We start from the raw sequence: 23,045 nt of genomic DNA, 5'->3' as shown, positions 1-23,045 counted from the left end.
CATCCTCTCTTCCCTTATAGAGGTAGAGGAAACATAGCACATTTCTCTAAAAAAATTTTATCTCCAGCCCCCCCCGCCCCCCGCAACATCTCCATCCTTGACATCTATTCCCTTGGTACCACCTTCACCCATTTCCTAGCAAGTCTTCCAAGGTAACCTTGTATCTCATTTTGGAATGTGAGTAGTTGGCGACTCTGACCCCTAAGCTTGTAGTTTAAGCTGAGGTTACAATAATTAATGTTTTAAGATCTGGTTATACTACTTGGGAAAGGTTTAGTCAGGAACAGAGAAACCAGATGAAGTCTTACCCAGGGAATTAGAGGTTTACACTGGTGGTAGAAGGCAGGAAGAACACAGGAACTGAAAGCTACTTTGAGAGAATCTGCAAATGCAAGCAGAGAAGTCAGGAGCTCCAGCCAGAGTCTCAGCCGCCAGCAATGAGAAAGGAGGTGATTTTCAGGAGGACATGTTAACAAGGCCCTGGTGCCATGGTTGACTGTGGCCGCCATGGGACAAGAGTGGCATCTCCCATCCTTCCAACATCCTGACTTCACAGGAGAGCCTTTCACAGATGGCATCTGATCCAAGGCCCTACTGGAAGGGGGCCTGAGATGTCAGCGTAGCTTTTTCCTGGTGCAGGAATAACACCATATTGAAAATCACGTGTGGGGCATTAACTAACTGCTGATTTATATACTTAATCTTCAAAACATGAATGAGGTAGTTAAGTGGACAGAATTTTTTTAAAAAGGACTGTTAACTGATTGAAAGCATTGTTTTAAGAACCACCATCTTAAGTCTTTTTTAGATACTGGCACCCTTAGTACCAGCAGTCAGGAAATCAAAGGATGGTTTACGTTGGGAAAATCTGCTGTCAAGGACTTTTCCAAAGTGTTAAGGAGCTATGATTTCAGTTTGAGGACCAAGGTGAACCTAATTCATGGTCTTCTCAATTAGATTCTGTGAATCTGAAAGTTGGGCAATGGCTAAGGGTGACAGAAGAAGAATCAATGCCTTTGAGTTATGATGTTAGAGAATAGTACTGAATATATGTCCTGGAGAAGGTGCATCCAGAGTACTTTTTGGAAGCAAGGCTGGGGAAGCTTTGTCTTATGTATTTGGGTATGTCATTAGGAGATACCAATCCTTGGGAAAGGACATTATGCTTGGAAAGGTGCAGTGTCAGCATAAGAGAGGAAGACCCTCAACGGCATGGATTGGCACAGAAGTGGGTGATTTTAATCTGTGGCCCTCAGGCCTGCTTTCAATTGTTTTTTGTCAAACAGTCTTCTAGGTGGTATAGCACTGGTCTGTGCATTTCTGTACAGAGGTAACTTGTAATTGCTTTGATGCTAAACACTGTGACACTGATGTTCCAAATGTGATAATAGTTACCCATGGTGGACAGTGTTTAGTGGAGCTTCCCAATTAAAACAAGCTTGGAAGTAGGAATGGCATCCATATCCAAAATGTCTTGGCTCCAGAAACTTCTATGAACATGGAGAAATGATAAAAGTTATACAAGTGTTCAGGTCTTTTGTTCTCAGGGTCGCTATGAGTCATCTATGACTCGACCGCATTTAACAACAACAAGAATGGGATCAGGTCAAAGTTCAGATCCATTGTTCATAGGGCTACTATGAGTCATAATCGACTCTATAGCATCTAACAACAACATCTTAACTATTAATAATTAATCCCATATAGATATTACAGAATTAATTAGGATAGACAGGTACAATAATAAACCACACTCTTTAGAATGATTAAATGTAATACAAAAACTATTTTCATGAAGACTAAAAAAAAATAATCACCAGAAGTATAAAATAAAATTTAAAAAAATTAAAAAAAAAGACTAGCATCTAGAATAGCAGTTTTAATTGTTTAGAGGAGCAGTTGGCAAATTAGAGTGGAAAAATGCTCAGTAGTAAATCTCTTAGGCTCTGCAGGCCACGTAATCTCTGTTGGAACTCTTAGAGGCTGTCACTGTGGTACAGGAGGAGCCACAGGGAGGATGTAAACAGACAGACACAGCTGTGCGGTAAAACCTTCTTTTAAAATGAGGTAACAGCTGGATTTGACCTGTGGACTGTTGTAAGTAGTACTGTATAAGTTCACCGTTTCCTTTACTGATCTTGCTGATAATATTGAACCACAAACAAACTATTTCATCTTTACATAGGTGCAGTTTCATATAGTTGGAAAATCATTTTCTGCCACTTTTCACAGTAGCATATGCTTCAGGAGACAGTTTGTGCCTTTGTTTTGGGAAGATGCTCTGGGGCATAGTGACAGATTCAAGCAAGGATTCTGAATCTGTCCATCCATCCATCCATCCATCCATCCATCCATCCACTCACCCACCCACTCACCCATCCACCAAACTATGTATGCATGAGATTGTAGGCTATATTCAGCAGTTGTGCAGGGGGAAGACTAGGTAGTCTCCTACCTGTGAAATTCACAGCGTCGGCAGCCTGATGGAGGGTTGCTATGAGTGGGGACCAGTTCACTGATAGTGAGTTGAAGCTGGTTTTTCCATATAAGAGCTCAAAGCCAAGTAATGCATACAGATCATTAGGATAGCAATAATTAGGGTTACTTTCTCATTTATATTAAAAATCCTTATTTTTTTTATACCGGGTATTAACGCCATGTATTTGTGATGCATCATCACTCATCTTTATAGCAGTTGTGTTTAGAAATTTTCCCAGAAATCCAGGACCAGCAGAGCAGAGTTTCAGGGTTTCAGTGGATGTGACCAAGTATTTTTTTAGGATTTGGACTTTCTTTTTCTTTCTCTGTGTCCCAAGAGTTGCTTCAATTTCACGTTATATTTGAAACATTTTCTTTAATCCAGATTTTACTTCTTGTCAAATGATGAACTATTGGCGATTCTGGCCCAGACACGAAACCCGCAGGCCGTGCAGCCGCATTTGAGAAAGTGCTTCGACTCCATCGCAAGACTTGAATTTGCTGTTATGATTCCTACAGAAGGAAAAATCCCCGGTATTGAAGGGGAACAAGAAAAGGTTTTTACTAACGATATACTAGCAATGCTGTCCCCAGAGGGAGAAAGGGTAAGATCTATTGGTTTCAAATTCTTTGTAGATAGAGTTTCTTAGTCTTCTGGTGTTGGGTTAGGAGTTTATTCCTAAACCTCTGGTTTATTGTGTTGGGTGTTCTGTAAAATCAGAGGGTCAAAGATGACCAAGAGTACATGTTTGTCCTCAAAGAGTTCACAGTCTAGTGGAGAAATAATCACACATTTAGAAAGCACCCCAGTAAATGTGGTCCAGAGACAAGTGCTCTGTGCTTGGGGGCAGAGCAGAGAAAACTGGAACCATATCTTACCCAGATTGGAGGCACAATAGCAAACTGGATAGAGGCACGAGTTTTGCTTCACATTGTCTGGACCAAGTCTCAGGCTCCCCTTTCAACCGCATATAAGAAGTGGAGATTATATGATTAGGTGTCACTGTCATGACAAGAGTCCAGAATAAGAGATGCATAGTAAAGTGGACTAGGGCAAGGAGGTCTGTATAACATTTAAAGATTTTTTTTTCCTCCCAAAGGAAAAAATGAACTGGGGGGTGGGTGAGGTGGGGGTGGCTGGAGGGAGAAGGGACAGGGAAGAAAATTTGCAACAATGAATGAATGGAAATCCAAGTACTCTATAAACTTTCATTTAAAGCTCAATAAATTTAAAAAGAAATGGAGATTAAGAATACTACCTGCTAATGGAGCACAGAGATGAGCCTGTGGCTAAGATCTGTAGGTTACTAAGCACAGCACACCATGACACTGTGCAGGTTTTACCATCAGTGGTGGCAGCACGCAGGCTCAGCATCTGGACCACCAAATGATGTCGGCATCAGCAGATTGTGGGAAACCAAGTGACTTAACATTAAGAATCTCTCTCTCTCTCTCTCTCTCTCTCTCTCTCTCACACACACACACACACACACACACAAGTGAGGAGGACCCAGAACACATTTACCACATGGTGTGCAGAAATCCACAGTCCACACACTTTTTATTTGTCCTGAATGTATCTTCTGCCAGAAGAATTTTCTCATCATTGTTACAGAAGAGAAGGGAGAGGCAGGCACGAAGTGTTATAATAACTTCTAGGACTGGGAAATAAGCTTCAGCGTGTATAGCACAGGGCTCTGTTTCCCAGAAGACACTTTGTCATGGCCCTGGTTGTCCCCTAGGTGGGCTTGGGAAAGGGCCTCAAGGCTCGAGGCAACGTGGAGGAGTGGCTCGGCAAAGTGGAAGAAGCCATGTTCTCATCTTTGCGTCGCCTGTGCAAAGCTGCCATTGCCGACTATCAGGTGAAGCCCAGGACGCAATGGGTGACGTCAGGACACCCTTCTCAGGTGACACACTCACTTTGTTTCTGTTGAAGTCTCCTCAGCATGATATGCATCACACACTTAGGAGAGGTGTCTTCGTGCAGGTCATCCTTACAATCTCTCAGATCATGTGGTGTCGAGACTTGACGGAGTGTCTGGAGATGGAAGACGGTGGCTGCCAGGAAGCCCTGGTAGCTTTTGAAAGGATCAACTTCGAGGTAAGAGTTTTAACTCTTCGAGGTAAGAGTAACTACCAGTGAACATGCAGCATTACAGGTCTTTGAGAGCTTTGTTTGGTTTTAATTTTTTTTCTATTCACCTTGTGTTTCTTATGATCATTCCCATACATTGTGTTTTATAACATTAATCACCATTAATCTATGCCCACTATTCAGATCTCTAGTGGATCATTCCTATTTCCTTTACCCCCTCCTCCACTCACCAAACTCTATGGCCTCATGACTTTCCCCTCTTCCCATCCAACTCTTCTGCTCCCTCCCCTTCCCCTTTTGAATATCTATACACATCTTATTGGTTATCCTTCTGTTTTTACAAGTGGTCTTAAGCAGTATTTGTCCTTATGCACCTGAGTTAGTTCACTCAGCATAATGTTCTGCCATGTTACATAGTATTTTTCAGAACTATTGCTCCTGAATACTACATAGTATTCCATTGTATGAATGTACCACAATTTCTCAATCCATTCATTTGTTGATGGACATCTGGGCTGTTTCCATGCTTTTGCTATTGTGACTAACACTGCTGTGAACATCGACCTTAGAGATTTTTATTCATGTGGTAATACACATTCACCAGTGACCACTTCTATGTCATAAATCAGAGCTCCTGCTGTAAGCAGGTTATAGATTCTCTGTAGGGAGGCTTCTCTCCTCCCTGGGGCTCTTGAACATGGAATTCCATTGAGAAATTTCCTTAGAGAGTTTTTTTCTTTTTCCAAGAAAGATGTTTTCTTCCCCAGAGACCCTTTATTTCTCTATTTCTCTGGAAAAGACTTAACCATTTAGGTAAAAATAAAAAGCAAAATCTATCTAAATGCTTTAATCAAGCATTTTTGCTGTTATGTACCATAAAGTCAGAACCAACCTGGAGCTGACCCTCCACTGAGTTTTCAGAGGCAGCAAATTGTATGAAAAGGGATTACCCCTCTTTCTTCTCCAGAGCAGCTGGTGGATTTGAACTTAGTGTCTTTGGGTTGTCAGTACATCTTTACCACGAAGCCATCAGAGTTCATAAGCAAGTGTTAGTTTAATAAAGATATTTTGTTTTCTTACTTGACAATGTGAAAGCACCACCACAAAAATTAAGAGAAATCATCTTTAATCATACTAAAATTTTAGGGATAGGGAGGGGGTGGGTGGGGAGAAAAGTACAACAAAGAATGACTGGAAACCCTAAGTCTCTGTAAACTGTCATTAAAATTAATTTTAAAATTTTAGGGATAATAGCTTCTAGAAATATCACATAATGGTTAAGGGCACAGGCTTTTTGGGGTGTAGACACATAATTAGTCTCATTTCTGCCACTTCATAGCTGATTTCCATTTAGCAACATATCCTCTCTGACTCATACATAAATATGGGTAATAATAGTATTATCCCCCTAGAAGTGTTTTGGAAATGAAGGTGAATAAATTCTTGTATTTAGTTTCAGAATTCTCATCATTGCCTCTTCTCTTTCACTGCTGTCAGGTTGGCACCAACTCATAGCTGACCCTCCAGTGGATTTGCAAAACTGGCAATTGCATGGAGAACATTGCCTATCTTTCTCCTAAAATAGCTGGTGAATTTTAATTGCCACAGAAGCGTGGATTGGGGGTTAGCAGTACAGTCCCCTTGTTACAGAATTAATTCATTACCACCGAGTCAGAACAAATTCATTGCTGACCCACCAGCAGGTTTCTAGAGGCTGTAAATCATGCAGGAGGAGATTGCCATCTTTGTCTCAAGGAGCCACTGGTGGGTTCATCCTCACCAGAGAAGAATTAGAGTCCTTGAAAGGATATTTTTATCAGATACCTACTTCTAATTTAATAGGAGAAAGATATTTAAATATAAGCTGATGTTTGCAAATTCATATCAACAATTTTTGTTGTTTTTATCATTTGTAGAGATTGAATGCCCTCGCTTCATTAGTTCGAGGGAGTCTTCCAAAATTACATAGAAATATCATAACTGCCTTAATTACTATTGATGTTCATGCAAGAGACATTGTCACTGAACTTGTGGAAACCAAAGTAAGTGTTTCATCTAAATAAAATCTAAATAAAATGTATTTCCTTCTGAAATTAGTGCATCTAATAAGTGTATCATTTGTGATACTTAATATAGGTAGATGGACTTGAATCCTTTGACTGGCAGCGACAATTGCGCTATTACTGGGACATGGACCTGGATAATTGTGTGGCTCGAATGGCTCTCTCCCAGTACACTTATGGCTATGAATACCTAGGCGCATGCCCAAGACTCGTTATTACTCCTCTTACAGTAAGCTACTGTCTACTTACTTTAATATTGACTGAAAGTGCTTTTCTATAAAAATAAATCTTAAGAAATTTTGTCTATCTTACTTTAATCTTGACTGAAAGTGCTTTTCTATAAAAATAAATCTTAAGAAATTTTGTCTATCATAAAATCATGAACATATTTTCCATGAAACTAGAGTTTGCATTATTTGATCATGTACATGGGTCTTTTTCAGCTTCTTTAAAACTTGTCATAGAAAAGAATGCCCTCCCCGCCCCCCTTCCACCTTCTAGAGCAAGGGAAGAATTTGTGAAGTAGTCACTAAATTGGTTCCCTTCAATAATGGCAGTTTATTAATTTCTTCAGGATCGTTGCTACCTTTGTCTCATGGGAGCTTTGCAGCTTGACCTAGGCGGTGCCCCAGCAGGGCCTGCTGGCACTGGGAAAACCGAGACTACCAAAGACCTTGCAAAAGCTCTAGCCATCCAGTGTGTGGTCTTTAACTGTTCGGATGGTTTGGACTATAAGGTACACTCCCAGCAACTAATATTATGTGTTTTCTTTATGTACTTTTCTCTACTTGAAATAGTACATATAAAAAGAAGAGAATAGGGTAATGCTGTAGAATTTTAAAAAAAGGTTAAAGACCTTAAGTTATAGTAAATAAACAAATAGAAAATTGTGTATATAAAACAGCATATCCCTAAAGTACGTTTCTTGGGACACTGCTATAATATGCTCAGAGAAAAGAACATAAATCATACTATGTCTCATCATCAAGACAAAAAGTAATACTTGAAGCTGCTAAGATCTTAAATTTGTGTATTCCAAGTGTTGTAAGATTTTTTTGAGGCTTTGTCAAGTACTTACAAAAATCAATAGAAGTTACAAAAAAAAAAATCAGTTTGCCATGGTCTTAAAAAAGAAAATTAGGTTCAAATTATTTCAAGAACATTTATTTTTGAGGACAAGCACTGACTTGCAGCACAGCCAGCGTTCACATGTAATGCCTGCTTGTTTGCAGGTCGCATTACTTTTCTTATTAATGTTTCAGGTTAAAACTTAATTTTGAAGAAACTGAAATAGACAATACGATGTTGAACAGTCTGCTTGTGATTTCAGATGATGGGGCGTTTCTTCAGTGGTTTGGCCCAGTCGGGTACCTGGTGCTGCTTTGATGAGTTTAATCGAATTGACATAGAAGTGTTATCAGTCATCGCACAGCAGCTCATTACCATTAGGAATGCCAAGGCCGCAAAGGTAGGGCAGACTGTTCTGGGAGTTGCTTTTTAGAAGTTTTGTATTACTTGCTGGTCTACTGACTGGAAGGCGGTCAGTGGTTTGAATCCACCAGCTGCTCTCTGGGAGAAGGAGGAATCGGTCTACTCCCATTAAGATTGAAACAGATGAGGGAGAGAACAGTTTAAAAGTGATATATGATAGCATATTATGATTATCACAGGAATCCAGAATTAAGGTTGTATAGTGGGTATAGTGGAGTGCATTTGGGGTGGGGCGGGGCCGGGGCAGGGTCAGGAGGATTGTATAACCAGCAAAGAAGTTTATCTTTTGCTTTTCAAAGAGAGGAGTGAACTGGGGCCGGGGTAAGGAAAAAAGTGCAACAATGTATGAATGAAAATCCAAAATCTCTGTAAATGTTCATTAAATTTAATAAAATAAAATTTAAAAAATATTTAGAGCTTCAGTAATCCAACTGAGTTTCAAACCATGAGTTGACGTTGACTCAGTGACAGTGGCTTGGTTTGGTTTACTTCCCTGGAGTACATGGGTAGCTCTGGATTAGAATCCTCGGCTTTGGTGAGAAAAACTTGGGTTTAATCCCTTGTCAGTGCACCTCCTGAATAGCCACCACCTGTGTGTCAGTGGAGACTTTTATGTTGCAGGAGTGGCATCCACTTCCTAAATAACAAACCTCCAGAAACTATGAATTTGATAAGTGTCTATAGTTGTAGAGGGACTTGAGACTTTTTGTTCATAGGGTTGCTATGAATTGTGCTCAATTCAAAGGTAATCAACAGCAGATACTTGCTAGGCTACAGATTTAAGGAAGAGATCCGAGAACAAGAAAGCAAGCAAGCTTAAAAGCATCTTTATTAGGGGAGCTCCTGGGCAAGGTTCCTCATTCTGAAGATGCAGGAGGAAGTCACCCTTTGAGTGTATTGGGGAGGGTTTTTAAAACAAGGTCTTCAGGAAAGGAAGGGAAGGACATTCTACTGTGATTTATGGTTCATCTGTTAGTTTGGCCAGGTGGGTGAGGCCGTTCACTCTTCTTATTGACCTGAATATTCTTTGACTTCTTCATTCTCCCTCTTGGCCCCCTGTCTGGACCTAACAGTGTTGAACAGGTTTCAATGTTGAGCAGAGCTTCCTGGCTAAGAAGGACTAGATAAGAAATTTGAGGATCTACTTCCAAATATCAGCTGCTGACAAGCCTACTAATCATAACATTCAGATCCACAACTTCAGTCACACAGTCAGAGGCCAACTTGGTGACCAAGAACAACAATTTACTTACAGCATGTTGCATCTTAGGAAGGACAATGCTGCCTTTGGCCTTCTGTGAGTGAGCGGAACAAGCAACAAGACATAATTGGGCTGATTAACTCCTCATCCAAGCAGAGAAATGGCTGCCTGCCAGAAACTGCACTGGGACATGGTGATACAAAAGCCTGTGAGATGCAGTCCCTGCCCTCAGGGAACTTTGCACGTACACACACACACACACACACGTGCGCGCGCATACACGGTCCCCCTGTCCTCCGTCTTCTGTTTTTCCTCATCACCTCTCTTAGTCTTGCCTTCGGCATTGACTTCTTTCACTAGATTTCTCTAATGATGCTGCTCCTGGGCTCCATTGCCTCCATCATGGCTCTCAGCTCGGCCTGTCGTGGGTAGGTCTGTCAAGTCAATAGGAACTCTCAAGCATCGAACGTGACAGAGTAGAATTGCCCCACAGGCATTCCTAGGCAGCCAAGGGCAGGAATCGCTGAGCTCATGAGAGAACAGGAGCAGGCAGAACAGCTAAGGGAGACACAGTCCCTGTCCTGTGCTTGACTGCACATTTACATGAGCCTTGTATATGTCGCCATCTACATGGAAGGATTTACCAATGCCTGGACAAGTGTTAAGGCACTCTGATGGTGTAGTGCCTAATGTGTTTGTGCTGCTAACTGAAAGGTCACTGGTTCAAATCCACCATTTGACCCAGGGTTGAAAGATGGACAGTCTCCTGCAAAAGCTTGCAGCTTCAGAAACTGAAGGAAGGTCCCTATGAGTGAGAGGTGACTTGACAGCAGTAAATTTGGCTTTTGGTTTGTGAGAACTACTACTTTACACTTCCTCTTTCCTCTAAACAGCTCTCTAGATTCATGTTTGAAGGACGTGAGATAAAGCTGGTGATGACTTGTGCAGCCTTCATCACAATGAATCCCGGCTATGCAGGCAGAACTGAATTGCCCGATAACCTGAAAGCCCTGTTCAGACCATTTGCAATGATGGTTCCGAATTACGCCTTGATTGCAGAGGTGAGCATCAAATTACACAGCACTAAAAACTTAAGCCTGCTTATTGTGGATTTTATCGAGGTAGAAACTTTTCTTTGCACCCCAGTTTAGGCTTTAAACTATTGGTTAGGCCTAAATATGATTGTTACCATGAAGAACATTTTGATCCATGTTTGGGTTTTGTTCTTATGGGTGCTTTTGTGATTTTCTTTGCTGCCGTCTCCTTAATCCACCTCTTGTCTGTTAGTTTGCCATGCTGTGGTGGATTGTATGTGGCTGCAATGCTGGATCTACATCATCAATATTTCAAATGGCATCAGGGTCACCGAAGGTGGACAGGTTTCAGCTTGAATCCACAGTCAGCATCCATGGAAGCAATAGTCAAAAAGTCAAAAGATGTATCCCACTGGGCAAGTCTATTGTGAGCTCTGTGTTTAGAAAACAAAGATGTCACTTTGAAGGCCAAGGTACACCTGATTGAAGCTGTGCTCGCTAGACAGTGAAGAAGGAAGACTGAAAAAAAAAGTGATGTCTTTGATTTTATAATGCTGGTGAAGATATACCATGGACTGCCATATAAACAAGTCATTATTGGAAGTAGTCCAGCTAGAACGTTCCTTAAAATCAAGTATGGCAAGACATTATCTCACAAACGTTGAGCATGTTATCAGGGGAGACCAGTCTTTGGAGAAGGACATCATGCTTAATTAAGTGGAGGGTCAGCAAAAGAAAGGAAGGCCCTCAGTAAGATGGACAGACATATCACTCAAATGCTGGTCTCAAGCATTGTGAGGATGGCCCAGGACAGGGCAGTGCTTTGTGTTGTTCATGGGGTTACTATCAGTCAGAACCGAGTGGACAGCAGACCTCTACACGGGAATGAATAATTTTAACCAACCATTTTGTTGAGATTTATTCATGTCTAAGAATTAAAATGTCTGAGATAGGTCTAAAAATAGTGTGTTTTATTACTGCTCTTTACCCGTAATGACAGATTAAAACCAAGGGATATTGAGTAAAAGTATTATTAATCACTGTGATGTTCTTGGTATTGTTATTAAGTATCCTCAAGATGAGTGCAACTCATAACAGCCCTCTGAACAACAGATCAGAACCCTGTCCTATCCTGTGCCATCCCTCACATCTCTGACACACTCAAGCCCCTTGCACCTGTCACTGTATCAGTCCACCTGATTGAGGGTCTTCCTCTTTTACTCCCTCTCTCCACTTTCCCAAAATGATATCCCTCTCTAAGGAGCAGCCCTACCCCAGCAACATAGTCAAAGTATGTGAGATGAAGCTCTATCATCTTTGTCTCCAAAGAGCACTCTTTCTGCACCTTCTCCTAGATACATCTGTTTGTTCTTTTGGCAGTCCATGGTATGTTCAATACTCTTTTCCAGCATCACAGTTCCAAGGCATCAATTCTTCTTTTGTCATCCTTATTTATTGTCCACCTCTCAGATGCATAACAAGTGATTAAAAAGATGATGGCCTGAATCAGACACATCTTAATCCTCAAACTGACATCATTGCTCTTCAATAATTTAGAGAGGTCCTTGACTACAGACTTTCCCAGTGCAATACATCTCCTGATCTCCTGACTGTAGTTACCAACTCTTTTGATTGTCAATCCAAGTAAGAGGAAGTCATCGACAATTTCATCCTTTTCTTCATTTATCATATGGTTGCCTATCATTCCAGTGGTGAAGATTTTTGTTTTCTTGGTGTTGAAATGCAATCCATATTGAAGGCTGAAGTTTAACCTACTATAGCAAGTGACCATGTCCTCCTCACTTCCAGCAAGAACAATTGTATCTGTCCTCTGCATAACAAACATTATTGATGAGTATGTCTCTAATTTTGATGCCACATTCTTCTTCATGGAGTCCAACTTCTCAAATAATTTGCTCAGTATACAATCACTGTGATGTAGGAAACTGGTTTGTAAATTTGTAAAAAAAATGTTATTCCTACTGTATGCCATTACGTCAATCTTAATTCATAGTGATCCTGAAGGACAGAGTTTAGTGACCCTACAGAGTAGAAAAGGTGAGCAAAGGCTGTAGTCTTTATAGAATTAGACTCTCTCACATCTTTGTCGTGTGGAGCGGCTCATGGATTCAAACCTGTCACCCTAAGCTGAGCATTTAGCCAATGCACCACCAGGACTCCTTAGTTAGTTTGTTTATTGTTGTGTACCATCAAGTCAGATCCAAATGACACAGGAGGAGAATGCCCCTCCTTCTCCAGCGGAGCATCTGGTGGATTTGAACCACGTGCCTTTGGGATTGCAGGATTGCAGTGCAACTTCTTGCCACCAGGCTCCCTTACTTAGTTTTAAAAAATGAGTATTGAATATACCATGGACTGCTAAGAGAACGAACAGGTTTCCTGGAGAGGGTGAAGCCAGTTTGCTCCTTGGAGGCAAGGATTCTGAAACTTCATCTGACATACTTTGGGCATGTTGCAAGGAGGGACCAGTCCTTGGAGAGGGACATCATGCTTGGGAGGGAAGAGGGACAGCGCAGGAGAGGAAGATCCTCAATGAGATGGATTGATTCAGTGACTGGGTTAATAGGGGTGGGTGCGTCAGAGATGATAAGATTGACACAGGATAAAGCAGGGTTTAGGGCTGTTGTACATAGGGTCGCCATGAGTCACAGGCAACTCGAATAACAGCAACAACAGTCATCCATTCATTTTTGTTTGTATTTTCTCTTTCTGCATCTGTCTGAGTCTTTTTGTATTAAATTGGTTCTTCCCTAATACTATCTATGAGCCAATATATTTAAATTTTGCGTATAGTTTTCCTATCATTTTTTATTGAGGTGTAATTTATGTATAGTTCATAAAGATACAGTTCAACTAATTCTCACATATGTCACCACCAAGATCCAAATGCAGGACATTGTCAGCACTCCAGAAACACTCCTTGAGTTCAAGGCCCCGTTCACAACAGGGGACACAACCATTGTCAGAGGGAATTTCTCAGAAAGCACAAACAAAAGGGCACTTCATGTGGTTGTTAAAAAAACAGCCCGAGTTGACTTTATGCTTATAGGCAGACGTTGTTGTTACGTGCCATCAAGTCTCTTGCAACTCATAGCGACCCTACATACAAGAGCCCTAAACCCTGCTCTATCCTGTGCCAACCTCACTGTTTCCAACACACCTACCTACTCTCACTACCCCAGTCACTGAATCGATCCATATCAACAAGGGTCTTCCTCTTCTGCACTGTCCCTCCACTCTCCCAAACATGATGTCCCTCTCCAAGGACTGATTCCACCTTGCAACATGCCCCAAATAGGTCAGACGAAGCTTCATATGTCAGATGAACCTTCAGAATTCTTGACTCCAAGGAGCAGCCCAGCTTCACCCTCTCCAAGACAAACCTGTTTGTTCTCCTAGCAGTCAATGGTATATTGAACACTCTTCTCCAGAACCACAGCTCAAAGGAATCAATTTTCTTTCTGTCATCCCTAGTCACTGTCCTGGTCTCTGATGCATAGCAATTGCAAATACTATAGCCCGGATCAAGTGCACCTTAATCTCCAGCCTGATATCATTGCTCTTCAGCACTCTGGAGGAGTCCCTGACAGCTGACTTTCCCAATGTATGCAAATATATCTAAAAATAATATTCTTTGATGACAATGAATTTTAAATATTATTCCATAGGAAATAAAACAATTGCTTAAGAATAGAGTGTTGTTGTCATTTTTGTATGCTGTTGAGTAAAAAACTGACTCATAGCTTACTCCCTCAGCGGGTTTTCAGAGGCAGCAAATGGGAGGAGATTGTCCATCATTCTTTCATGAAGCAGATCATGGATTTGAATTCATGCCTTTGAGATTGCAATGTAGCTTCTTAACCACTAGGCAACTAGAGCTCCCTGATGAAGAACTGAATAGGCTGTTTCAAATGCTATTATTGGAAAAATTAAGACTTTTATTAACTTAATACTTGAAGGTTTTCATGGCCCCTCAAAATCCCATTTGGACCCAGTGGGGTGATGGACAAGTAAACAAGATGGTACCATCACTCTTGACTCTCCCTGTGGGCAGGGAGAAATAAATTATTTACCAGCTTATTGTCCCCAAACTGATAGAAATAAAAGCTAGTTTAGAGCCCAGTTCATCATTTTACACCATTTTACACTTTTTCTGTGTTGTATCCTATTGCTGTATGACTCAGGAATTAATTGGAGAACTTAAAAATCATCTGAAACTATTCCTATTGTTGTTACAAGTTGCATAAATTGGGATCTGTCATCAATAAATGTTTTTATCCCTTATTGTATACGCAGTGCTGTACTAATCATAGTAATAGGGCAGTAAACAAAACAGGAGCTCTGTGGCCTGGCGGCCAACTCAAAGGCACACAGTGTGAATCCACCAGCTGCTCCATAGAAGATGGACATTCTCCTCCTATGTGATTAAACTGCCTCTGAAAACCTACTGGAGGGCCAACCATGAGTCAGTTCCAACTAGATGGCACACAACAACAAAAACAAACAAACAGACACCAGTAAGAAATCTCTGAATCATTTGAGATACTGAATTATAGTCCAGCGGCAGTATTTCTGGTAATGACGAATGGAGGCAACTTTATGCCCACCTTCACTGTCAAAGGCACTAGGTGTCTTCCAATTTATTTAACCAAGAATATAGAAATTTATCAGAAACAGAATAGCCTCATAGGACAGATGAAAATAAAAAACAAACAAAAATCTAAACCCATTGCTGAAGAGTCAGTTCCCACTTATGGTAATAAGATGGGGGGGGGGGGTGGATTGCTGCCTTTCTTCCATGAAACAACTGGGTTCAAACCACCAGCTTTTAGGTTAGTTGTTGAACACAGTTTGTCCACCTGGAGACCTTCTAGAGCACTGTTGTTATTAGGATAGGTGCTGCCAAGTTAAGTCAATCCACTTGATAGAGGATCTTCCTCTCTTTCACTGTCCCTCCACCTTTCCAAGCATGGTGTCCCTCTCCAAGGAATAACCCCTCCTAGCAACATGCCCAGAATATGTGAGATGAAGCTTCATCATCTTTGTCTACAAGGAGCTCTCTAGCTGCACCTTCTCCAAGACATATCTCTTAGGTTTGGTTTTTTTTTTTTGGCAGCCCCTGGATAAAAGAGAGGAAGACCCTCAACCAAGTGAATTGACACAGTGACTATGGCAATGGGCTTGAGTGTGTCAGAGACTGTAAAGATGGCGCGGGACAGGACAGGGTTCAGATCTGTTGTTCACAGCCCACTATGAGTCATACCAGCATGGTTTTACACTCCCGTGGTTCTAGAGCGTGAGAGACACTAAAATCCTTGTAACATTTCCCTTAGCTCCAGACAACTGAGAGGAGCACATTGCTATCATTGATACTGCTCACAGTGGGGTGTTCCTGTCAGATCAGAGAAGCTCAGTCCTTCCCACAGCATGGGCCTTTTGCACTCAGGTCTCATAATGCCATTTTGCTTCCATAATAGGAACATTTTCAAATATTGGGCTCTGCTGCTTCTTAAGCCAAATGTGACCAATACCACATCTTCATCAAGAGATACAAAGCAGAATCAGCGTCCTTGGGTCCCCATCAATATTTCATCTTCCACCCTGTAGCAGCAAAGAAAATCACCTGCCTTCGGTCTTAATATTTGTAATCTTTTGCTAAATGATATAACAACTTAGAAAGGTGCAATGTTAAAGCAAATTTTAAATATGTTAATATTATGCTAATTTTATAGATTGACTATCATAGTCTATCAAATATCAATGCATTATACTTTGCTGTTCTAGGTAATTTTATATTCTGAGGGATTTGAGTCCAGTAAAATATTGGCAAGAAAAATGACGCAGATGTATAAACTGTGCAGCGAGCAGCTCTCTCAGCAGGACCACTACGACTTTGGCATGAGAGCCGTGAAGTCTGTACTGGTTATGGCTGGGTAAGAAACCAAGTGGGAAAAACAAATACCGAGTCATGTAATCGATGCATTAAATGAGAACTTCACAGAGGCTGTCAGAACAATGCCTGGTGTGTGGTAAGTGATCAATCAATGTTAACTTCTGCTCCTGTTCTCATTCTCAACTTCACACCCCACACCACTGTGTGTGGAGGGATCTCTCATCCCATGGTGAGACCCAAAATAGATATCCTCAGATTAAACCCGGGTCCTGAGAAGACTTTAACTACGTCTCCTTCCCCCAAGAACTCATCAAGTTCAAGTGCATGAAAGCCTTTTACGCCATAGGAGAGGATAGCTATAGTTAGAAGGTACCCGGGTTGTTATTCATATTAAAGAAAGTAAGTCACACATGTTACCTGCACAATGAAGCCTTGTCTGTTGAAAGAAATGCCAGTTCTTCATTTCATCTCCACTCAGGTTCAAGTCATGGACCTTGCCTCTGTTTGACAGAATTATCGAAGGCCAACCTAAGTTTCTAGCACAGCAAGAGGTTTCCCTATTTCACACTCTAACTTTTCACTTTATAATTTCTGTCCCTGGAGCTTCAGTTTGTTCAGACTTCCTGAGGCCATCTAGTTTTCTCTCTAGACCTCCTGCTCTGCCTCCCTGGCTCAGTTTTTGTGTGGTCAGGATCCCTCTCTATCACTGGACTCTGCACAGATCTTCCCTGTCTCTGCCTTCTGCTCTTGTTTTTAACCTCCTGAAGAAGGATTTCTCCTTTTTTACAGACTTGCCATTTATGGTTTACTAAAGGATTCCAATATATTTGTATGTGTTTTTTTTTCTTTCTTAAATTTTTTTTTATATTAGTTTATTTACAAAATTTAAATACATTGTTTTTCACACCAGATCCTCCCTATTTCCCTCACCACCCATCAAATTGTACAACCCCCATGATTAATCCCCTACACACACACACCTCCTCACCCATCCAATACATTTTTGCTCAAAGAACACAACTACATACCAGTGAGAGACAAATGAGCAGCCATGTTGGATGCTCTATGACAGGGGCAGAGACAAATTGTGGCCAAGGTTCTCTGAGAATAGAAGTAGAGGAATTTTCTAGAAGAGGAAGTAAATGGACTGGATTTTTAAGGAAAAACAAAAGATCAGAGAATAAACTATCAAAAAGAGCACAGCAGAGAGGAAAGAAAGTCACAAGAATATGAAGCATCAAGATGGATGTGGAGAAGTGCAAATGCAGGTTGGATAAAGTCTGAGGTAGGCAGGGAGTGGTCAGAAGAGAGCCTTGTTAATCCCTTCAAGGAAGGTAGGAATCTGCATGGGTGGAGGGTGGCCCCACAACTTTCTGTAAACCGAGTCCATGGCCTCCAGGTTTGGGAAACCATGTTTAACCCTATTTGTGAGCCTATCATCTGAAGCATTCCTTTGCATTTAGGTCTTTAAAGAGAGAGAACCCAAACCTAAGTGAAGAGGTCGTGTTGATAAGAGCTTTGCGAGATTCCAACTTGCCAAAATTCCTCACAGATGACGCGCTTCTCTTCAGGTGATTTTCTTGACCCTATTGAATAAAATAGCTTTTGTGTAGAAGTAAAGGAGATTCTGATGTTCAGTGATCTCTGCTCCTAATAACTTTATCATCTTTTCATTTTGTTGTTGTTGTAGTTAGGTGTCAGTGAGTGACTCTGACTTGTAGTTTAAAACAAAGTCTAAAATTTTAACATTAGTTCATTTGTATTTTGACAAGGAAAGGCAATACACAATATTGGTGATTTGAATAATCGTGATTCATTAATTACATTAATCAATGGAAGTGTTGTTAAATGTGTATGAATGACTGTAAGAAAAATCAATATGATTTGTCTACTTTCACTGAAAAAAGTTTGTGTGCTGCTATGCAAATTAGTGTCTGGTTTACTGTTCCTGATCTAAAAGAAACTGCTTGAGTTATTTAATTTGAGGATGTGATTTAATTTGACACCTGTATAAGCTTTGGGCTATTGCTTAGAACAAACTAAATATATTTGACCTGTGTACCAAGAGGAGGTCTGTGTGATGTGTTGTCCAGCAAAGATGATCATCAGCAAAGTATCTAGGTGCAAGATGGCTTCGGGTAGTCTGTTGTTGTTGTTGTTATGTGCCGTCAAGTCAACTACAACCCATAGTGACCTTGCCTTATCCTGGGCCAACTTCACTCTGTCATTCCATCTCATCCAGGGTCTTCCTCTTCTATCCTTCCAAGCATGGTGTCCTTCTCCAAGGAATGGTCCCTCCTGGTGACATGCCCAGACTGTGAGATAGAGCTTCAGAATCCTTGCTTCCAAGAAGCAAACTGGTTTTACTCTCTCTAGGAGAGACCTACTTGTTCTCTTTACAGTCCATAGTATGTTCTATATTCTTCTCCAGCACCACAACTCAAAAACATTGATTCTTCTTTTGTCATCTTTATTCATTGTCCAGCTCTAAGAAGCATAGCAAGCAAGGAAGAAGACTATGGCCTGTATCAGGTGCACCTTAGTATCTAGACTGACATCATTGCTCTTTAGCACAGAAGAGATTGTTAACAGCAGATTTTCCCAATGCAACTCATCTTTTGATTTGCTTACTACTGGTGTCAAGGGTGTTGATTGGGATCCAAGCAAGATAAAATCATTAACAACCTCAATCTTTTCTTCATCTATTATGATACTGCCTGTTGTGAGGGTTATCTTTGGTTTTTTTATGTTGAGATGCAATCCATATTGAAAGCAACAATCTTTTACCTTCTGCAGCAAATACTTAAAGTCGCCTGTTACTGTTGTTTTTGTTGTTGTTGAGTACTGTAGAGTCGGAACCAACCCAGAACTGACCCTTCAGCAGATTTTCAGAGGCAGTTAATCGCACAAGAGATTGCCTATCCTTCTCCAGCAGAGCAGCTGGTGGCCTTGAACTGTGTGCCTTCAGGATTGCAGTGCAGATTCTTGCCACTATGCCACCAGAGCTCCTGCCAAGGTAAAGCATGTGGTTTAAATCCACCAGTTGCTCTGTGGGAGATAGATAGATAATCTCCTCCCCTGTAGTTTACTGCCTCTGAAAACTCCTAGAAGGTCAGTTATGAGTCGGTTTGAACTTGACCACACACACACAATAACAATGCTTCTTTTCTGAGACGGGAGAGTTTGTCCAAGCCACTACAATAAAGCCAATAATCCTTCCATGCTGTAAGCAGCAGGGACATCTGAAGTCCCCTTTGCCCTTTGGAATGCAAGGCACTCTGTGTCCCAATGATAGCACTCAGCAGGTTTTCCTATTGACATGCCTCCTCTTGCCTGACCTCCATACTTTCCTTCCATCTTTCAGCTTAGTCTTATGAGACAGTTCCTATGAGAGAAATGTCTTTCTTTTGGGACTATAAATTTTCACTTGTATTTTATTTATCCTTTTTGATGGCTCATTTTGAATATACTCTACTTGCCATTTGGCTTAGTGGTAAGACATTGCATTGCTGACACAAAGGTCCACTGTTCAAATCTGCCAGCTGCTCCATGGAAGAAAGATAGGTAGTCTCCCCGCCTTATGATTTACTGCCTCTGAAAACCTGCTGGAGGGTCAGCTATGGGTCATTCCAGCTTGACAGTACTCAACAAAAACAATTGTAACTTATTTTTAAATACAGTAACTATAGAAAGAGGTGATAGTTTATCTGGGACAAGGATCTGTCATCTCCTTTGATTAGTGATGCTTTCCGTTACCACAGATGGGGTTTACACACACACATGTGAGCACAAATACACATACATGCAGATCTCCCATTAGTGATAATTCCTCTCTCTTGTCAAGCAACACAAGGTCTCAGCTAGTGCCATCATCTCCTCTCATCATCTTTCCCATTGCCATAAATCAGAACCGAACCCTTCAGGTAAGTGCAGAGGCTGTAAACTGGCTGGGATGAGCTTGTCTATCTTTAATTCTCAGAGCAGCTAGTGGATTTGAACAGTGTACCTTTATATCTTTGGATTAGCAACAAAACTCCCTACAGTCTCCCAGAGCTTCCTCACTCGTGCCAATGTCTTGTGTTATAGATCCATATTGCCCTTTTCTTTATTATACCAAGGGATCTTTCTTCCATCTGCTTTGCATCTTTGAGAAGTTTCTTGAAATCTCTCACCTACTTTATTAACCTCTTCTATTATTTGTTTTGTTTGGAATTATGTTATTAACTTTAATTTCTCTGTTTTCATATAAGAACGTTAAATACAATAGCAGGTTTGCCCATTGTAATCCTGATCATCGCTTTCCCAGACATACTGTTTCCACAACCCAAATGCCTTATCAATATTGGTTAAACCTTTATTCAGCGATGATTAATCAACCAAATTTTAAAGCAAACTATATTTATACATAATATTAAAGATTGAGCATGATCCCTCATACTCATCTGTAATTTTATTCATTTGCTCGACAAAACTATTAGGACTTAAAATACTCATACACCCCTACTATACAACTATCAATAAATTTAGGCATAACAATCCCACTGTGAGCTGGAGCTGTCATTATAGGCTTCAGGAAGTCTATAATGACATTATAGACTTCCCATTATAGACTTCCCAAGCCTCTTTAGCTCATTTCCTTTCTCAAGGTACTTCCATTCCTTTAATCCCTATTATTCCTGTTCTTCTCAGAGTCAGCCATAGCTTGTTATGATCCACACAGTCAAAAGCCTTTACATAGTCAATGTGGCACAGATGGACATTCCTCTGGCACTCTCTGCTTTCTGCCAAGATCCATCTAACATTAGCTATCCCTAGTACAATGATTTCTTCTAAATCCATCCTGTGCATCTGGCAGTTTTCTGTTGACATTGCTCCAATCGTTTTTTTGGATAAATTTCAGCAGAATCTTGCTTGCATGTAATATTAGTCTGATAATTGTTTGATAATTTCCATACTCTGTTGGGTCACCTTTCTTTGGAATGGCAATAAATATCGATCTTTTCCAGTCAGTTGGCCAGCTGGCTGTCTTCCAGATTTCTTGGCACAACTTAATGAGCACATCCAGGGCATCATCTGTTTGTTGAAATATGTCAGTTGGTATGCCGTCAACTCCTGGAGCCCTGTTTTTTGTCAATTCCTTCAGAGCTACTTGAACTTCTTCCTTCATCACCACAGGCTCTTGCTCATATGTTATTTCATGAAATCCTTCTGTGTCAGCCAATTCCATCTTATACACTGACTCTGTGCAATCCTTCCATCTTCTTTTAATGCTTCTTGGATCATTTAACATTCTACCCGAAGTATCTTTAAGTATTGCCACCCATTGCTTGAATTTGTTTTTTAATTCCTTCAGCTTAAGAAACATTGAGTGAGTTCAGGATTTTCTGAACCCAGCTCTCTGCACATTTCATTATAGTATCTTTCTTTGTCGTCCCATGCTGCCTTTTGAATTTCCTATTCAGCTCTTTGATTTCTTGATTTCTTCTTTTAGCGTTGGCTTCTATTAGGGGTTTATTATACCCTTCTACAAGCATCTGAGTACTATGAATCATCCTATACTATTTCAGACGGAGTCTACAGTTCAACATTCTTCATAGCCACAGGATTCCACCGTCTGCATGTAATGATTGGCTCAACCTTTCCAACTGTATGCTTTATCCGTCAACTCAAATTCCACTTTACGTCAAATCACCACTTTGGTTTTGAGCAGCAGCTTGATACTGACATTTTGTTGATGGGCTTCCTAATATACTGCTCTCACATTATATCTTCCCTGTTATGTCTAGAGAAGCAAGAGTGGCATCCACTTCCTAAACAACATGCCTCTGGAAACTCAATGAACTTTGATGAATGTCAAATGAAACACAGATAGATATTCTTATGGCTTCAGGCCTTTTGTTCATAGGGTCACTATGAGTTGTTCTCAACTCAAAGGCAATTAACAACAACATTATGTCTAGAAGGCATAATATTATATTATTTATCCTCAGAACCACTTAAAAAATTTTAAAATTTTGCTCTCCTAACCATAATACCTATTATTCTCTTAGTATTTGAGGCTTATGAAACCTCAATTGGCCTATCCCTCCTAGTTGTAGTATGAAATGCTTATGGCCTAGATTACCTCGAAAACTTGAATTTACTACAATGTTAAAAAATCATTTCCCACACTACTATACTACTCCCTCTTTCATGACTATAAAAATATCTTTAATTTGAATTACTACACATAGCTTTATTATTAGCCTCATTACCTTATTATCTTTTCTCACTTTATCATCAGACTCTTTCATCAGTCACTCCACTTTATTCTACTCAGATGCCTTATCAAGAGACCTCTTTTTAATTCTAACTACCTGAACAGAGCCAAAGAAGAAGAAATAGATGATTTCTATCAACTCTTATAGGCAGAGATAGATTGAACATGCAATCAAGATGCATTGATAATAATGGGCAACTGGAACGCAAAAGTTGGGAACAGGGAAGAAGAATCAGTAGTTGGAAAACATGGACTTGGTGACAGAAATGAAGCTGGGGATAGAATGATTGAATTTTGCACAATCAATGACCTATTAATTGCAAATACGTTTTTTAAGAGACATAAACATAGATTATACACATGGATTTCACCTGATGGTATGCATAGGAATCAGATAGATTACATCTGTAGAAAAAATCGCTGGAGAAGCTCAATATCAGCTGTGAAAACTAGGCCAGGAGCTGATTGTGGAACAGACCACCAACTACTCATATGCAAGTTCAAGGTAAA

At 40.5% G+C, this 23,045-nt stretch overlaps 1 protein-coding gene across 1 annotated transcript in view; it reads left to right on the top strand.

The window, feature by feature from the left end:
• DNAH6 (dynein, axonemal, heavy chain 6) overlaps positions 1–23,045 on the top strand; it is a 383,600-nt gene that overhangs the window by 130,137 nt on the left and 230,418 nt on the right. The window contains exons 23-32 of the mRNA XM_006900399.1: positions 2,864–3,083; positions 4,221–4,385; positions 4,466–4,579; positions 6,490–6,615; positions 6,710–6,865; positions 7,211–7,372; positions 7,967–8,104; positions 10,222–10,389; positions 16,168–16,316; positions 17,740–17,847. Of these exons, the coding sequence (XP_006900461.1) occupies positions 2,864–3,083; positions 4,221–4,385; positions 4,466–4,579; positions 6,490–6,615; positions 6,710–6,865; positions 7,211–7,372; positions 7,967–8,104; positions 10,222–10,389; positions 16,168–16,316; positions 17,740–17,847 (1,506 nt within the window). The remainder of the gene's footprint in view (positions 1–2,863; positions 3,084–4,220; positions 4,386–4,465; positions 4,580–6,489; positions 6,616–6,709; positions 6,866–7,210; positions 7,373–7,966; positions 8,105–10,221; positions 10,390–16,167; positions 16,317–17,739; positions 17,848–23,045) is intronic.

This window comes from Elephantulus edwardii, unplaced genomic scaffold (genome assembly GCF_000299155.1).
Source record: "Elephantulus edwardii isolate Elephantulus edwardi_28Jun2011 unplaced genomic scaffold, EleEdw1.0 scaffold00283, whole genome shotgun sequence".
NCBI lineage: Eukaryota > Metazoa > Chordata > Mammalia > Macroscelidea > Macroscelididae > Elephantulus > Elephantulus edwardii.
The sequence above is the reverse complement of the archived record's forward strand: the minus strand, read 5'-3'. Positions and strand labels throughout refer to the sequence as shown.